This window comes from Electrona antarctica (assembly GCF_951216825.1).
Source record: "Electrona antarctica genome assembly, chromosome: 9".
Lineage (NCBI taxonomy): Eukaryota > Metazoa > Chordata > Actinopteri > Myctophiformes > Myctophidae > Electrona > Electrona antarctica.
In genome coordinates, this window is record NC_136790.1 from 30,350,851 (window position 1) to 30,369,925 (window position 19,075).

The window sequence follows — 19,075 nt, forward strand, 5'->3', positions numbered from 1 at the left end:
AGAGAGAGAGAGAGAGAGAGAGAGAGAGAGAGAGAGAGAGAGAGAGAGAGAGAGAGAGAGAGAGAGAGAGAGAGAGGAAACCCAACACAGAGAATAGCTGCAGGAAGAAGTGAGTCATGGGAGATGCTAAATGTACCAGATTGAATCATAGGTGTCAGTTTGACATCCGGGCAGGCTGGGCTTTGACCTGACCGGCTCACAGCTGACATCACCAAGGAACAAGTGACTAAAGCCTTCCCATTTCAAGCTGCAAAAGCAAAATGGACACCATAACCATTTAAAGGCATGAATAATTCCACCCTCTCATGAACAAAATCCAGTGTTGAAAGTGCCATAAAAACATCATTCTGTATTCTTCTCCTATCCTCTAAGTACAAACAAAAGGAGAGCGCCAACATTTCACTGCGGGCAAAGGAGAGCAGATTTGTAGTAGGAGTAGTGGTGTTGCTGAGGTTTAATCCAGTAAGTTAGAAAGCTTCACATGAAAGAATGTGAAAGTCTTCTTTCTTTATCCCCCTCTGCCTAGTATTTCCCCTTCTCTGTTTTCCTTTGATCCGTCCCTCTCCATCCTTCCATTTCCTACCCCCTGCTGTATGTCACTACTTTGGTCTATATGTACCCCTCCCTCTAACCTCTCTCTCTCTCTCTCTCTCTCTCTCTCTCTCTCTCTCTCTCTCTCTCTCTCTCTCTCTATCTCTATCTCTCTCTCTCTCTCTCTCTCTCTCTCTCTCTCTCTCTCTCGCCCTTGGGTAAACAGAGGGACAACAGTGTTGCATGGGAAACAAGCATGTACTCCATCCTCTGCTGAACAAACAACTGACGGTACACCGAGACGTCACAGGACATCTAGATTAGCATTGTACACAGCTGGTAACTGGCAGGGGAAGAAGATAACAAGAATAAGTGGTGTGGAAGGGGAGGAAAAGAGGGGGAAATGCATCAAATAGCCCTTAAGGACTATTTGCGCCAGCACAGCGTAGGTTTTGAATTGTTCTCAATGGGGCCTCCGTGTATTCATGCTATGCTGCATACCAGCAGAGTAGTGTTGAACGTCTATCATATGCTGCTGAGCCATGCATGTCTGGTGTTTTTATCTGGTCGCCAGGAGTTGAAAATGTTCAACTTTGAGCGTTTGGATAAGCATTTTAAAAAAGCACCTTGTGTGGAGTGTGGACAGACACAGCAAGGAAATAGACAGACACAAAGAGGATGGAAACAGGAAAGAGACAGACAGACAGACAGACAGACAGACAGACAGACAGACAGACAGACAGGCAGACAGGCAGACAGGCAGACAGACAGACAGACAGACAGACAGACAGACAGACAGACAGACAGACAGACAGACAGACAGACAGACAGACAGACAGACAGACAGACAGACAGAGAGAGAGTGGTGTAGACACAGAGAGATAATGTGGTGCAGACAGGCAGAGAGAGGTGTAGATATATCAATGGGAGGGGGTACTGTAGACAGAAAGGTGTAGAGCGAGAGTAGGCAGCAGCCAGAGAGATGTGGACAGCTGAACATGCCTCTCATCCACTGTCAGTGTGAACAGTGATTCCACACAGCTATTTTAATAGAGATCCTTATTTTAGACCCATACAGTGAAGTCTGAACACTTGACAGCTCACGTTAGGTCTCTGTCCATCAAGTCCCCCCCACACCCCATTTAACAGGTCTCCGTCCATCAAGTCCCCCCCACACCCCATTTAACAGGTCTCCGTCCATCAAGTCCCCCCACACCCCATTTAACAGGTCTCCGTCCATCAAGTCCCCCCCACACCCCATTTAACAGGTCTCCGTCCATCAAGTCCCCCCACACCCCATTTAACAGGTCTCCGTCCATCAAGTCCCCCCACACCCCATTTAACAGGTCTCCGTCCATCAAGTCCCCCCCACACCCCATTTAACAGGTCTCCGTCCATCAAGTCCCCCCACACCCTATTTAACAGGTCTCCGTCCATCAAGTCCCCCCACACCCCATTTAACAGGTCTCCGTCCATCAAGTCCCCCCACACACCATTTAACAGGTCTCCGTCCATCAAGTCCCCCCACACCCCATTTAACAGGTCTCCGTCCATGAAGTCCCCCCACACCCCATTTAACAGGTCTCCGTCCATCAAGTCCCCCCACACCCCATTTAACAGGTCTCCGTCCATCAAGTCCCCCCCACACCCCATTTAACAGGTCTCCGTCCATCAAGTCCCCCCACACCCTATTTAACAGGTCTCCGTCCATCAAGTCCCCCCACACCCCATTTAACAGGTCTCCGTCCATCAAGTCCCCCCACACCCCATTTAACAGGTCTCCGTCCATCAAGTCCCCCCACACACCATTTAACAGGTCTCCGTCCATCAAGTCCCCCCACACCCCATTTAACAGGTCTCCGTCCATGAAGTCCCCCCACACCCCATTTAACAGGTCTCCGTCCATCAAGTCCCCCCACACCCCATTTAACAGGTCTCCGTCCATCAAGTCCCCCCACACCCCATTTAATGTTAGGTCTCCGTCCATCAAGTCCCCCCACACCCCATTTAACAGGTCTCCGTCCATCAAGTCCCCCCACACCCCATTTAACAGTTAGGTCTCCGTCCATCAAGTCCCCCCACACCCCATTTAACAGTTAGGTCTCCGTCCATCAAGTCCCCCCACACCCCATTTAACAGTTAGGTCTCCGTCCATCAAGTCCCCCCACACCCCATGTAACAGCAATGGCATACTACATACAGTACGACATACTTATTTTATTCACATTATACATTTGAATACATACAGCGTTCATCATTGAATTAATACCGCAATGATGATTCATGAATATGATGATTATTATGAAAATAACTGTAGTTGCAGCCTAAGTTATAGTGAACAAATATGCACAGTTGTAGTTTGTGCATGGCTTATTTGTTTTTCCTCACTTTAAGTGCATTCACTCCGAGCAGCATTTGCAATGACAAAATCCCTGCGTAGACAAGTATAGTAGTCTTCTCTCAAGCAACATAGTAAAGGCAAGGACGTGTGACACAATTGAAATAGAGAAACTAAAATCCTTTAAGCCTAACTGGCTCTGGGGACTTCATTATTGCAACGCCACAGAAAATAGCAAGTGCATAATCCCTGGAACATTAGACAAAGCTCATTGTGGTGGCTATCTCCAAGCTTAGACTCACAGGAAATGAAAAAAATGATGGGTAAATATAAACACAGTCTGCACGTTTACGGCATGTGTGTGTGTGTGCGTGTGCGTGTGCGTGTGTGTGTGTGTGTGTGTGTGTGTCTATCCCTTTATCACTTCCTTATTGAGAGTGTTAATTAACATTACGAGATGTACTGTTCTACACTTTATACGCACATCTACCAGAGGACCCTGTAAAGTCTATATAACTCATACAAAACAAGAACAATGGGACAATGATAACTACTGTCTCAATATTCCATACACAGCATCATCATGATCACATCCCTGTGACATTTGATACTCTGCTCACAAAATCTACCTCAGCTTCCCTTGTATTGAGCCGGCCTACTTTGGTCTCAACAATTCATTTTTGTCATCCAAATGATCTCCAACGACACAGTGAGCTATAGGGTGTATATCTAGTCCCCAGCAGCATATTAATACATCCCCAAAAACTCTAGCCAACAGGAGAGGAGAGAAACCATTGAGACGTTTTATTGATGCTGGACAACAGCTCTGGAAACTGTTAACAAGATTCTTGCGAAATGTACTAAGGACTTCCATTGGCTCTCTCTGACAAGGATAAATGAACAAACTAATTCATATAAAACACTTGAGTGGTCAGCGTACAGTCCATGCAGTGTCATAATCTCTACATCAATTTAGAAGTCAGCGCAGGACATTAGCAGAGCAGCTGCTGGAAGTGTGCAGCCATCTGTGTTTCACTGTGACATTAGGGTACATCAGATGATGCTAGGACAGGCTGAAGAAGTGACGATCTACAGTATACTGTAGCAGTCCACCTTTGTTCACACAAGACCGTAGACGAACACAACATTCACACATACACATGCCCCCAACAATGGAAGAGTTGCCCACAAACATGCACGCACACACGCACACTCACACATGCCTACTGTACAGCATAAGGCACCCAGCTAAAGGTTTAATTCCTGCACATTTGGCCGCTACAGTCCCTCCTCCCCTAGTCTGCCCACAGTGGTTACAACAACTGGCTCATTAAAAAGTAAAACAGACAAATCCACTCTTTCATATGAAACATTTACTTGTAGGTCATAGCCAGAGCTCCTTACGAATTCGTGTTCTCGCTTCAATCTCGCTAAAGGTGGAAATACATCTCAAATCGCAGCCTATGCTGAATGTGATAATAATATCACAGGCTAAATAATCACAACAAACTCTATCTACACAACAATTGGTGTTAAAAAGCTTCCCTGTAGAAAAGAAACACACAATAGTGATGTTAAAGACTGACATGTGTCCCTATGACTGACCATCCACACTACAAACTGCTACACCAGGTCTGTACTAAATGAAGAACAGAATGTTTTACCTTTCAACAAGCAGCTTCAGTTCACTCCCTCTGCCTCCGAACTATAGTCTTGTCTGTGCACAGTGACTCTCTCTCTCTCTCTCACTCACACATTGCCTCCCTCCGATGATAAAACACACACACACACACACACACACACACACACACACACACACACACACACACACACACACACACACACACACACACACACACACACACACACACACACACACACACACACACACACACACACACACGCTGTGCATGTTACATAGAGAGAGAGAGAGAGAGAGAGAGAGGCAGAGAAGAATGAAGTGGAAGGTGAAAAGAGGTATGGAGAGATAGCATGAAAGGTAAATGAGACAGAGATGGAGAGGTAGACAAAGATAAGAAAGAAGGGATGGAAGTGGAATGAAGAAGGAGGCACATGGGTATAGAGAAGCAGGGCGTAAAAAAAAAGACTGTCTCACAATAAAACACAGCAGGAGACTCAGACATCTACTCGAGAGATTAGTGACAACGACGACATGATGCAGGGCATGAGAAAGAAGAAGCGCAAAGGAGAAAATGCTAAACATGAAGAAAACATAAATAAATGGGTGGGGGGTTGGAGAAGGTAGCATGCCAGTTTGTCCCCATGTGCCATAAGTATGCGATCCCTTATAGAATGTGTGTGTAATGTGCATGCACGCATGCATGCACATTACACACACATTTTCCTCCTCTCCTCCCCAGCTGCCCCCTATTTATTTGCGTTCCCCCCCGGCCATCCCTCTCTGGCCTGCACCCACGGCTCTCTTGTTATGTTCTATATTTACCCATGCAGACTCCTCTCTCCTATATCCACATTGATCATCATTCAGCGAGACACACGTCCACTCACGCAGAGCCTCAGTCACCACCTGACCGGCCAGGGTTGTTTTTGGCCATCGCTACGGCGACCGGGGGGAAGAATACGACCAAAATAATAATCTCTTTTAATATACACTGCCGTGGCACAACAGCTGGTGGTGTCCAGTCGCACACGCACGCACACAGACACGCACACACGCGCGCACGCACACACGCATGCACGCGCGCACGCACGCACGCACACACATTATGCTCGAGTCCATGCACATGCATGGGGGCGGGCCTGGGGGGTGAGGGGGGCCGTTTCAAGACACGCGTTTTCCCCCTCATAAATCCTACAGGATTTGAGCCGGGATTGAAGTGCTCCGTAAGAGGCGATGGGTCTCAGTGTGTGACAGGCCTCGGCACAAAGTGATAAGTGACAGTGTGTGGATGAGAGCAGTGGTGTTATTATGTGTGTCGTTGTAGTGGGCGACGGGTGTGTGATGAGATGGGGAGGCGTAATAGCACACACAGTCACTACAAGGTCATGAGCTCAGTCAATGATGCTTCACACTGAGCCACACTCAGAGGCAGAGACGATGGCTTCTGCTGGTGGAATGAAATGAGCTGGGAACAGACGACAGCACAGCTGTTTTTACGACAGCAAATTCCTTAATGTTAATTTAACTTTCTTCTTTCTCTCTCTCTCTCTATCTGAGTTACAAATGGATAAATTAACACTGCTTGTACACTTTAACAAATAATTCATTCCTTGTACAAGAATAGACGATTTCTGTCGCATCGCGACTCATTGTGAGGTTGTGGACGTGGTATTTTCAATGTTTTTATTATCGTTCATTAATCGAAATTGAGGCAAAAATTTGAAATACATAGTCATGACATTGATTTGATGTTGTTTCGCCCAGCCCTGAAAGAGAGACAGAGAGTGTTGTTGCTGCCTGTGCTGTTTTGTTCAGTGACCCCGCTCACTATGACCCTGAACTCTTGCATCTGACCACCCAGCATGGCAACACATTAATAATATGACTCACTACTGCCCCCTGTGGACCAGGGTTACAGTCTTCCTTGTGCAAAGGGAATATGTGGACCCCACCCACGCATAGACTATTACAGAAATGATGTGCCTGCTGTAAGCCTATAATGACACCCAATTAGTCCACTATATATATTTCACAATGGAAAATATCTTCAATTTGAGTTTTTAATCCGAAGTGTAATTTTGCAGACATAATCCTCCTTCCAGTTCCCTTGATCCCTGTCAAGACGCCATACCACACTGTAATACCAGATGTGACAAATATTCATGACAACCTGGCCAGCTGCAGTTCTTGTAGCTCATAGGGTTGCATGGGGGTGGGGGTGAGCCCTTGACTTCTGTATCCAGACATCTAGGTCACTGCACACATTTCCCCTGATATTGTTCACTTCACTTGGGGCTCACATCACATCAGGTTCATTACCCAAGAAACTCAGACAAGAGAATCTTCCTACATAATTACAGAAAATAGACAAAGGGAATATTTTACAGTAAGGAAGAACCTTATGGCTTACCTTGTTCTCACATTTCTTGTGAACGGCAACCTTGCAGTCTGAGGACAGTAGGGAGAGAAATAAGAGGTTAGGGCAAGTTACAGTGGCACAGTACATATGCGTCACTCAGTTGGCCAGCTTTGAGACAGAGAGAGGCAGAGAGACAGAGAGAATCATGCAGACATAGCAAACGGTCAGGTTTGTGTATGCATGAAAGCATCCATGTGAGTCAGGTGGCCTGTGTGTGTGTGTGTGTGTGTGTGTGTGTGTGTGTGTGTGTGTGTGTGTGCGTGCGTGCGTGCGTGCGTGCGTGCGTGCGTGCGTGCGTGCGTGCGTGCGTGCGTGCGTGTCTGTGTGTGTGTGTCTGTGTGTGTGTGTGTGTGTGTGTGTGTCTGTCTGTCCCTTCTGGTTTACTTGGGACTCACCCTTGCAGAAAGCTCCAGGGTTGTCGATGTTCTGCCTACACACATCACACGCCCGCTTCGCCCTGAAGCTCTTCTCTGTGAAGGCATGGCGTTCTCCTTTAGCGAGCTGTGACAGTGCAGAAAGGCACAACACAAAAAAGTGTCTATTCTTATCATTCTCAGCACAATTCAAATGGGAAGACTGGAGATGAGGCAAAATGTCGCACTTCTGAAAGATTCAAATAATAATGATCATCTATGTTTTTGTAATATTTTAAAAAATAGTGAAAATAGCAGATCTACAAGCTCACACTCATAGGCCTTGCTTGTAGATTGTGTGTTTTAACTATTCGTCATAGTAGCTATTACTGGTGGTTAACATGCATACAAACAAATGGTTCCAATGGTTGGGATTTTTGCCAAAGAAAAATGGACACAAAGAGTACAACAAACGAAAATGCTGCTTCCAACTAAACTTGTGGAAACATAGTGTTGACTTTGGTCTGGCCGAAGTCTGTATTTAAGTCTAGTTTAGGTGGCCTGTAACAGTGTCAGGCTTACAACAAGTTTCCATTCAACAAGGTATGGTGGTAGGCACTAACTACAGCACACTGGACCAATCATGGCAGCTGTGTAAACATTAGCCTCAACCTTCTGTGGCTAACGGCACGTAGAGGAAGGCAGTTCTCACTGCCTTTGCCCTCCGATCGCCATAAACTTGAATGCTGCTAATGAAGGAGTGGGCAGAAGCTGTGATGTCATGCTTGATGTAAACACACATGTTTACACACACACACACACACACACACACACGCGCGCGCGCGCGCGCACACACGCACACACGCACACACGCACACACACACACGCACACGCGTGTATACTGTACAACACGCACGAGTCATAGAAAGGGTGTACATCAGAGCTTGTACAAGGCCTTCCCTGAGTCATAATTCCATGGTTTTCTCTGTTTAAACACAGTCACTCAACTGTCCCGCACAGTGAATAGAAACAGGACAATGTTTATATAGAACGTTGTGGCAACGCTTTCCCAAAGCTGCCATCACACAACATGTGAAGCACATTAAACTATTAAATCTGTTCTTCCAGCAGGGAGGGGGAGGTGGCTGAGGAGAGCAGAAGGCTGGCAGCGTGTGTGTGTGTGTGTGTGTGTATGTTTGTGCGTATGTTTGTGTGTGCGTGTATGCGTGCATGGGAGAGAGTGTTAGGGGGCTAGTAACACCCTACATGCAAACACTGATGTTTCTCTTCAAACTAAATGACTTGATGCAGTTGCTGAAAAGCACACTTTTTTTATTTATTTATTTATTTACTTCTTTTTTTTTTTTGCATTTTCCAATTGCTTCTGTGAACAGTAGGGGCATTGAATCTGACTCAGAAAGTAAAAGGTGTCATGTTGTACGCACGCGCACGCTGCACGCGCACACACACACACACACACACACACACACACACACACACACACACACACACACACACACACACACACACACACACACACACACACACACACACACACACACACACAGAAGTCTCGTACCGACACACCCTAACAGACACTTATTGTAAAACGCTGAGGGGAAATCAGATTAATTTATCCAGTTAACTCAGAGTGTAAAAAATGACCCTTATGGTCACTCTCACTCACTCTCAGAGTTAAATGAACACTGAGGAGTTTGTGTTTAATACAAACATGGCTCTCAAGTGGAGTGTAGAGAGAATAGCCAAACTACAAGCTCACGTGTCGGGATGTGATGCATCGTGAACTTGTATATGTACATTTTTGCCTAATCATGGTATGCCCAAAATATGGATGCCAGTTTTACAGTGGTTTAGCCTGTCTGTGGGTTTTTATACACATTTAACCAGAGGAAAGTATTAAGAGCTTGTGACTGAATAATACCTGTATTGGATCCATTAGAACACATTTCCATTTTCTGATTAGTAATGGTTTTGGACATAGAGCCTACAAGGTTTCCACCGTACAGCGATTATGTGCACTAGCGTGCTGTGTGCCAATACAACATGAGCCTATACACCTCTGCTCTGATGTAATAATATGGCATATACCGGTACAATACTAAACCTTGTCAAAGACTAGACTACTGTAACTGTATGTATCCACACAGGACTTTCATCAAAACTCTATAACGGTTTATGTTGCAATGCTGCTACTGTTGTCACTGCCAAGCAAAAGTCACAGATCACATCTGTGATCTGTGACTTTAGCTTTGGCTTGACTTGTAAAAAGTCATGTCAAACCAAAACTTCTAAATTAATATTCATATATTGGCGAACTGACAGGCAAGACAAGAGGACCCCCAAATTAACACTAATTACCCCACAGACCCCCATTTGAAAAGATATGCCAGGGACCCTCATAACTTCATAAGAGAAGATTTTTTACGGCTCTAGCAGTGATTCTCAACCTGTTTAATTTCAAGGACCCCCAGTTTGACATTTAATGGCATTTCTATCTCTGGGACCCCAATTTATATTGTAAAATGAATATTCATTTAACTCTGAGAGTGTACAAATGGAACCAAATGTACACTCTCAGAGTTACACATACCATAATGGTCCATTTGGTTCCAAACTATCATTTAGCTGTGGACCCCCTGGAACTCCCTCAAGGACCCCTAGGGGTCCCCGGACCCCACTTTGGGAACCACTGTATAAGCAAAGCTTGCACAAATGTCATTCTGATCAATGTTTTTTTTAAATATATATCGTGGTGACCTATGCTCTCTGACCTGGCTGGAATCAGCTATGTATTGATTTTCAGATTACAAAAGCAACAGTGAGTGTCGACTGATGATCAACATATTGACACACATTGTCCCACATTGTCTACTTCATCAGCATGTTCAATGGTTACTCAGTCAGTGCTGCTATAAACTCTGGCTTTGTCTGTATACAGTAGCTTACAGTAGATCGTATGTGAATAAGAGATGACTGACTATGTGAGAGAAATTACATAGTGTATAGAGATAGCCTACAACTACAAGCTAGATAGTTTTTTTTTTTTTTCATTTAACCTTTATTTAACCAGTAAAAAACACATTGCGACTGATGTCTCTATTACAAGTGCTAGTATAGGCAACATATAGGCCTAGTAGGTAACATTGAAGTATTGTCTCACATTTAATAATGCTGCATTATGTCATGATTTGAGAGGTAGGATCAGCTGGGGATTGGATTGGGCTACTGTGCTGGCATGAAGATCATTTTGCAGACAGTCCTTTGTTAAACCAACCTCCGGTTCAACTAGTCTACATGCAAGATTAAAAATAAATGACAGCATTGGAAATTTTATTTAGCTACACTGTGCACCGGTCCGTGCACCCCTTAAAAAGATTAGTTCTATTTTTTTTATTTGAACTTAATGTTTTCCTCCCAAAGTCAATGATGCTACAAAAACAATCACCACGTCACATTAAAGTCCAAGCTGAAATACATCGATGAAATCTTTATATTTTCTCTGGTCGAGTTTTTTTTCTTCTTTTTTCTGAACAGTTGTCATAGGCTACAGTTTGTTACATAATTTACACTGCATGCATGGGTTCTGCGCAGCCGAGCAACCTCTGAATTCATAAAAGAAAACAATCTGTCTGCTATCCCCTCAACCATCCACGTTTTCCAATTGAAACCTTAGAGTATATTGAAACACATTTAACAAAAGACGGAAACTAAAAGTAGCCTAATTCCCCTACCTTACTCATTCTTTCGTTGCTATTATAATCTCCGTAGCGAATTTCCATTTGTATATGCTACCAGTCCTTGTGAATTAACCATAGAATTATCAAATCCTAAACCTAAACTGAGATTAATAATGTGCGCCGTAAAAGTCAAAGTGGGCGGAGCTGAGGTAGACCATCCATCCACAACGGGATTGCAATTAACAACACGAGTCAGTAAACATCAATGGGGAGTGGTCAGTGCCTCAATCACATATTATTTCCTTATGATGCTATTGAAAAGACCATCGGTTTCATTTATTAGTATCTTATAGAACAGAATCAATCAGCAGCTATTAGACCTAACATACAGTGGCTAATAATACAGTGGCTCATCAAGCAGACATCGATACTATGTCACCTGGAAAGTGGAAACACAGGACTCATTCATATTCATTGTTGCTCAGTCATAATCATATATTATCTTTCACTAAAAAAATATAGAATGTTATTATCTCCATGACGAATGGTAGCCTAACTGTTATTATGTAACTGTTTTATTCTTTAACTTTTAATACCAAGAAGTAGCCTATTCTTATTTTATCGTGGCAGCGGTGGCCGAACGGATAGCGGCGCGGTCTTGATACCGGAAGGTTCCTAGTTCGAATCAGCCGTCCGACACGTTAGAATTACCACCGCTGAAGTGCCCTTGAACAAGGCATTGAACCACTACGATGAAATGTGTTCTATGAGCAGGGCCTGGCTGGAAACAAGTTCTTGAGCTTAGCCCAGATACCCTGGGTAAATATAGATTTCATTTCATCGACATTTCACGTTGAGATTACTGGTGAAAGGCAAGCCAAGGGCAGCCCCTAGTGGTGCAAAAGTTATATTGCAGCTAAACTTTCACCATAAATCTGAGAAGTGTCTCTCAAAATCCCCATAAGTAAACTCTACACCACTATGGAAGAATGAAGGGGAGTAGCCTAAAGGAGAAACTGGTGGAGCTGTTATTATCGGAGAAAGAGAAAAAAGATTAGACTCAAACTTGTAAAACAGATACGGTTTTGAGAGAGCATTCGCCCACAGAAAGGCTCCCATGGCTGTGAAATGACGGCATTGGAGCACCCCACCCCATTTGGTTCACTACACACTACACAGCCAAAGTGTATGTCATTCCCCAGGCATTTTAGACCGGAGGCCCAGACTCAGAGCACTTCTAATATGGAGATGGAGACAGGGTCAAGGCACTGACTCATGCATAATGGATTTCTTTATTACTTAGGGGAGCATGAGGAATTCTTGTTGTGTGGGAACAATGACATTGAAATAGTTTTATCCTATCATTTTTGCAAACTTAAGAGAACCAACAACTTCAGCAATAATGATACACTTCCATGCACGCGCACACAACACACTTATAAATGCAAAACCGCCATAAGTACTTTAGACCACCTTTTGTGTGTGTGTGTGTGTTTTCTCAGTGACAGCTAGCTGTTGATGACATGCTGTGATTCTGGCTCCGGGTAACGCACGCACGCGCGCGCACACACACACACACACACACACACACACACACACACACACACACACACACACACACACACACACACACACACACACACACACACACACACACACACACACACACACACACACACACACACACACACACACACACACACACACACACATACACACACACACATTCCAGCCAGGAAGGGACAGGAGCAGGTGGCAGGCCAGGGGTATGTTCCTACGATGGCAGGGTATTTATAACAGTGCATGAGTAGAGGCTGTCACTTCTAAAGAGTCATGAAAAGGCTCAGAATAGGTTATAGGCATAAGTTACTGCATGTGTGAGAATCACTGAGACTACAAGGCTGTGTGTGTGTGCACAAGTGAGACAGAGACACACAGAGACACACGCTCACACGCTCACACACACACACACACACACACACACACACACACACACACACACACACACACTCACACTCACACTCTTGAGTCTCCATTGCAGTCCACCCAATCAGTGGGGACAATGCTTTCATGTTTTGGCATGGGGCACTCCACACAAACAAGCACGTGCAAATACACATTGTGGAGCATACACATACATGCACGCACAGCCATGTATGATTACAGTTACACATGCACATATGCACATGCATGACACATACATGTAGTTGTCCATGCAAAGAAATGCACATGCAAATACATTTGGATAGGGGGGGGGGGGGGGGGGGGGGGGCTTGAAGAAAGTGTGATGCTTTTGTTCCAAAAAGAGCTAGAATTAGACCCACATTACACTGCATTAGACGGGCCCACATTACACTGCATTAGACGGGCCCACATTACACTGCATTAGACGGGCCCACATTACACTGCATTAGACGGGCCCACATTACACTGCATTAGACGGGCCCACATTACACTGCATTAGACGGGCCCACATTACACTGCATTGAGAGATCAATGCACGTCTCATGAGTACCCAAACATCCTGCCATCTATTCTGGATGCATGGTCCAACATGTCAAACAGGAACTTTTTATTTTAGTCTCTATAAAAGCTGACCAGAGGCTTTATGTATGTGACTTGCCCCTAAAGCCACGGATGTGCACTGTTCCTAAATAGAGCCAGCAGACACAGACAGACAGACGATGGAAGTTGGAACGCGACCTAACAGTAACTTACACCATTTCCTCTTGAACCTTGACCCCCTGGGGACATGATTAATACTGATCAATCTGCCCCTCTGTCGTCTGTTTTTCATTTTCCTCACATGCATTTGTTTTTTGTATGTAGGCCGAGAATGGTTAAGTTGATATCAGTTATGATATAGCACGTAAATAAAAAAGGCACGAATAGTCCAATCCAGCGCCTCATTCCTTTATTAGGTTTACTTTCTACATGGCAAAATTGGTACCAGACCCCAAATCCTGAGTCGTATATCTGCCAATTGACTGTCTGTAATAAACAGAGTGGAAGTGGATTCTTCCTCAGCCTAATGTGTATCATCTCTTTCCCTGGTCTTAATTACACTGTACACATTCTGTGAATCAAATGCCTGGCATGTTCCATACCTACAGCTGAACATGAGCCCTTCTACTCTTCCGTACATGTTGATAGAAGAGTGTGAGAGGAAACATTAGCTCTGAATCCTGGCTGCTTCAGTTACATTTAAAGGATAGTGATAATAGCTGACATTCCTGTTGTTGACATACATGTTTACTGAGACACACACACAAGTGTGATTTAAGGATTCTGATAAGTTAATCTTGTTCTGTTGGGTCTGTTCAGCAATGCAGTATTGTCTTCACCCTCTGAAATGAGTGCAACATATCAAAACAAAACCTAAATTATAACAGGGCTGTTTAAAATGGATTGTTTAAAATGTTATTCTTCTTAAAAAAAATCATATACACAACCATTCGCACAATGATCTTTGGTTATAATACTGATGGGCGTCCTGGTAACACCTTTAACAACTCAATTCTGCCATTGACAAGCTGATTTCTTTTAAAGCGCCCAAGACAACAGCTATGCACTTACCTCTGCAAGTTGGAGGATCTCAGGATCTATTTCAGAATCAGTGTTCTTGTGGACTTCCTCTTGTTCTGTATCAGATCCATGTTTCTTTGCGATATGGGCCCTCGTACTGTGAACGCACCCCATAGTTCAACCACCACTCTCCTATCTCTTCTTTCTTCTCTTATCCACAAGACAGCAGTCCCAGTCAGGGACAACCCCTCTTCCTGTCTTCTGAGGCAGCCTTCCCAGACAGGCTCTTCTCTGCTGAGTGGTCCCCTATTCTGTTCCCTCCTCTGTACCTCACTTATCCATTGCAGAACGGGATTCCTTATGTTTCTGTCAGTGACGGCTGTAAAGTCATGCTGCACCTTCCACACACCCCCACACCCTGTGACAACCTTTTAGAGCACCCTCTAGAATGAAAACAACTTTTTCTTCTACCCTCTCCTCTTACAGCACTCTCACACTCACTCACTGTTCTGCAAGTATAGCAATAGACCGTACCCCCTAACCTCTCTCTCTCTCCACTTACATCAGTCCTTCTCCCTAGCTCTCTGGATGTCGAGGCACTTAAAAACATGTGAGAGCATACGCTCCTCTCCAGGACTCCAGCACCACTCTTTTCCCGAAACCCTTTACACTTGCTCGTCCCCTCGTTCTCTACAGACCCTCCACGCTCTACACTCCTCTTCCTCTCCTGGCTCCACACTCACAGACCCTCCAGTCTTCCTCTGCCTCTATTCACGGTCTTCTAGCATGCTCAGAGAGATAGAGACAGAGAGAAAAGGGGGCAGCTGTTTTCAACCCATTGAGGTCAGGCCCTTCCCCTCTTCACTTCAAGCCCCTCTCCCTCCCTCCCACAGGGGAGTGATTAGATTCCGCTTCTCTCCAACACCTCTTCCTCCCCACATGAGACTAAAGAAGTTGTGATAATAACTGATGATATTGCTTGCACTTCTACCTCCAGTGCTTCAACAAACTTGAGAAAATTCATCACCCAGTGTGAGTTCTTGTGCATGGTTTCTCTAGGGCAGTGTATGAAAATTGCATCACAGAGATGGAACTGTGCACTTGAGGGACAGCAGATCTGAATTTCTCAGTCTTCACCCTCCTCCTCCTCTCTCCCCTGTGCATCTTCCACAACTTCCCTGTAATAAACACGACACATGACGGCAACACTACTGTCATCCAACCTCTCCTACCTTCCTTCCCTCCTTTCCTCACTCCCTTGTCTCCACTAAAGTCAAAACAATGATGGGCTCTGTTCCTGCAACTGTGATTCCCCTCCAACTTCTCTGCCGTCTGTGTGTCTCTCTCTCTCTCTCTCTCTCTCTCTCTCACACACACACACCCTCAAACCGGGCTAAAACAGCCAACTCCAGACAAAATTCCCATTTAAGAAGAGGGATTTGGTCTTGTGAGAGGAAAATCCTGAACAATAAGCTCTTTCTAAAACCATGTTTACACCCCCTAGTTAGATCCTAGAAGACAAGCCAATGTGTTAAAAGCAGCAGGCTACAGATCTGTGGCCTACAGCTAAAATTAGGCGACAAACCTTCAAGATGCATTTCATTTACAAACTTCTTCCCTATCCAAATGCCAGTACAGTAACTATTTCATATTTGGTAGTTGGTCATTTCATGCACTCAGGACTTCAACAGACGTTTAAATATTAAGAACACTGAGAACTCAAGGAACAGCCGATTCGACTGGTATCACCCCATATAATCGGCAAAATCATCCGTTATCAGCACGTTTGAATGGTGCCAAAATGTTGATACTGGCATCCTCACTGTTCAGTATGTCATTATCAGCGATTGTAGTGATTGTCATTATCATAATGACATACTGAACAGTGAGGATGCCAGTATCAACATTTTGGCACCATTCAAACGTGCTGATAACGGATGATTTCGCCGATTATATGGGGTGATACCAGTCGAATGGGGTGCAAGGAAAGGGGTTAACTAAAGTCAGTGAAACCTTGTCTAGAAGAACTGTTGTGGAACAATTCCTCACACTGTCCTCCTGACATCCCATCACACTAGAATCGTTTTCCGTTACGGGCCGCCAAATATTATGTTGCACAAGATAACGTCCTTTTATCCTGCTTATGTTCTTAATGTGATATCAGTCCAATTTGTTACAGAATAAAGTATTATCCTGTAACTTTATAGCGAACTCCCGCATTTGACATAATTTTGAAGCACACTATTATTGCTACAATTTACTCTATTCCACTATTTCTTCAGGCATTTCTTGATGTGGCTTTATTAACAGTCCACAGGAGAGGAAACGGGGATAGAGTAGTGTAGTGTGTGACATGCAGCAAAGGTCTGCTGGGCCCTGTAATAGGAATAATGGAAAACTCACCTCAAATCAGTCACCCCAGACATACAGCCGGCGAACTGCTCAGTATAAGTATAAACTATGCTTAACCTATGGATCGACCCCCTCAGTTTCATGATAAAAAAACACAGAAATTCTGCATAATTCTATAATAATAAAGTGGGGGGATATGCACCCTCATGAAAATGTGTGCGTGCGCTTTGCCCCCAAATATGTCTATGCTATCTGCGCCCCTGATTATACAGTAGGAAATAGCCTACCATATCTTGTATTTTAATTTTATTTGCATCTGAACTTGTCATTAGCCTAACTGTAGGCCTAGATACAGATATTTGAATGTGCAATAAATAGGATGGACCACAGTACTGTGGTAGTATATCTCAGTTGAAGTTAGCCTTTATATATTTGTGACCAGATTCAACTGAGGGACTGCCATTGGATTTTATGTATTACTTCTTTCTTCCATGTCATATGAAAGCAGGGAATCATAGTTTCAAATTCACATTGGTTGTTAGTTAAATTGATGTGTTACTACCATAGGCAATATTGTTATAAAAAGTTAAAATGACCAGTGAGCCCATTACATTTTACTGGGTTCCAACTGACACAAAATGTGATTTATTCATTCTGATCGGTTTGAAAAGTAGAAATATAAGCCTCCTTCTTATAGCCTTTGTGGCAGCGGTGGCCGAACGGATTGCGGAGCGGTCTTGATACCGGAAGGTCGCCAGTTCGAATCAGCTGTCCGACACGTTAAAATTACCACCGCTGAAGTGCCCTTGAGCAAGGCATTGAACCACTACCATGAAATGTTCTATGAGCAGGGCCTGGCTGGAAACAAGTTCTTGAGCTTAGCCCAGATACCCTGGGTAAATATAGTAACTTTGCTTTGCCATGCCTCCTTCCAATAAAAGCCCAGTATCAGAATCGGTTGAGACAAATAAAAGCCTAATTGAGGATTTACGGTAGTTTTTTATTTTCAGTTGCCGATAGTGATATATCGTTGATGAAATCTCTTGCAATATATCGAATATCGCATTATCATCATTATAGAGGGCCTAACATCACCACATATATCATATCGTGACGTACCCATATCGTCCCCCACCCCTAATTAATTAAAATAAATCACAACTGTGTGAAGTGAGGGGCACTAATATATTAAAGTCTAACTCATGTTGATTAGGTGATGTAATGGTGATGTAAAACAAACGGCCATAAACCCATTAAACAGACATGACAATTTTTCCCTTCATTGTCAATGACGTTTACAAAACAAACATTGAACTAAAGACAAACATTAAACCTGTGTATAGGAGGGGCTAACACCACTCAAAATAAACTGGGATCATTTTTAGGTTTGTTTACTCTGGGTTGTGTGTGCAGTGCTGTGCACCCCAGCCCAATGAACTTCAAACTGCTGTTTAAACTCTAAACTCATTGAAAACACACAATCCTGGTTCTGGCCCACAATGACCTCCATGGAAAACAAAACTGCTGCAGAAAATCTTAAGTTATAAATAAAAATGGAGCATTATAGATGATATCATATTAATGTGAACTTGATCACAATGAGTGGTAATTGATATTTAGCATTTGAGTACATATCTGCATATTCAATTTATTCAGGCATAAACACAAATGGTAAATATTAAGATTATGTGAAACAGTGCCTTGAATCCATATTTATAGCATAATGCAACTAGCAAAAAGAATAGGCTAGCTTGATTGCAGCTGCAAAATGTGTGAACATTTGGCAAGCAAAAATGCTTGTTGTGAAAGAATGGGACCCAGGCCTTCTGGCTTGGCAAATAGCCTATTTCACAAGGCAATTTGTGCATTTGTCATTAACATAATTCAACACCATGTTGTAACTTGTTCAATGTACATTGGACAATTCAAGTATGGCCCTTTAGCTCACTTTATTGCCCTCTTGAAAAGGAGAGAACGCAACAAATTACCTTATTACCTTCAGTTAGTGTTCCATGTCCTGTATGAATGGTCTCTACGGATTGGATAAAATTGGTATCACAAACTAAACATTGGCTGATGTGGGATATTACTTCATAGACATGTATCGCCCAAACCTATGTCCAGGCAAGCAACCTGTTACTCACCAGCATTCCTTTGGCAAATCACAAACATGCTGCTTTATGTTTACAACTTTGACAACTCTGAATTTGTGTGTGG

At 43.8% G+C, this 19,075-nt stretch overlaps 1 protein-coding gene across 1 annotated transcript in view; it reads right to left on the reverse strand.

Annotated features, from left to right (window-relative positions):
* Window positions 1-15,286, reverse strand: part of LOC306929906 (tensin-2-like) — a 47,660-nt gene extending 32,374 nt beyond the window's left edge. The window contains exons 1-3 of the mRNA XM_079510638.1: window positions 14,558-15,286; window positions 7,326-7,431; window positions 6,922-6,959 (exon numbers count right to left, since the gene is read on the reverse strand). Coding sequence (XP_079366764.1) covers window positions 6,922-6,959; window positions 7,326-7,431; window positions 14,558-14,680 — 267 coding nt within the window. The 5' untranslated portion in view covers window positions 14,681-15,286. The remainder of the gene's footprint in view (window positions 1-6,921; window positions 6,960-7,325; window positions 7,432-14,557) is intronic.
* Between the last annotated feature and the right edge of the window lie 3,789 nt (window positions 15,287-19,075).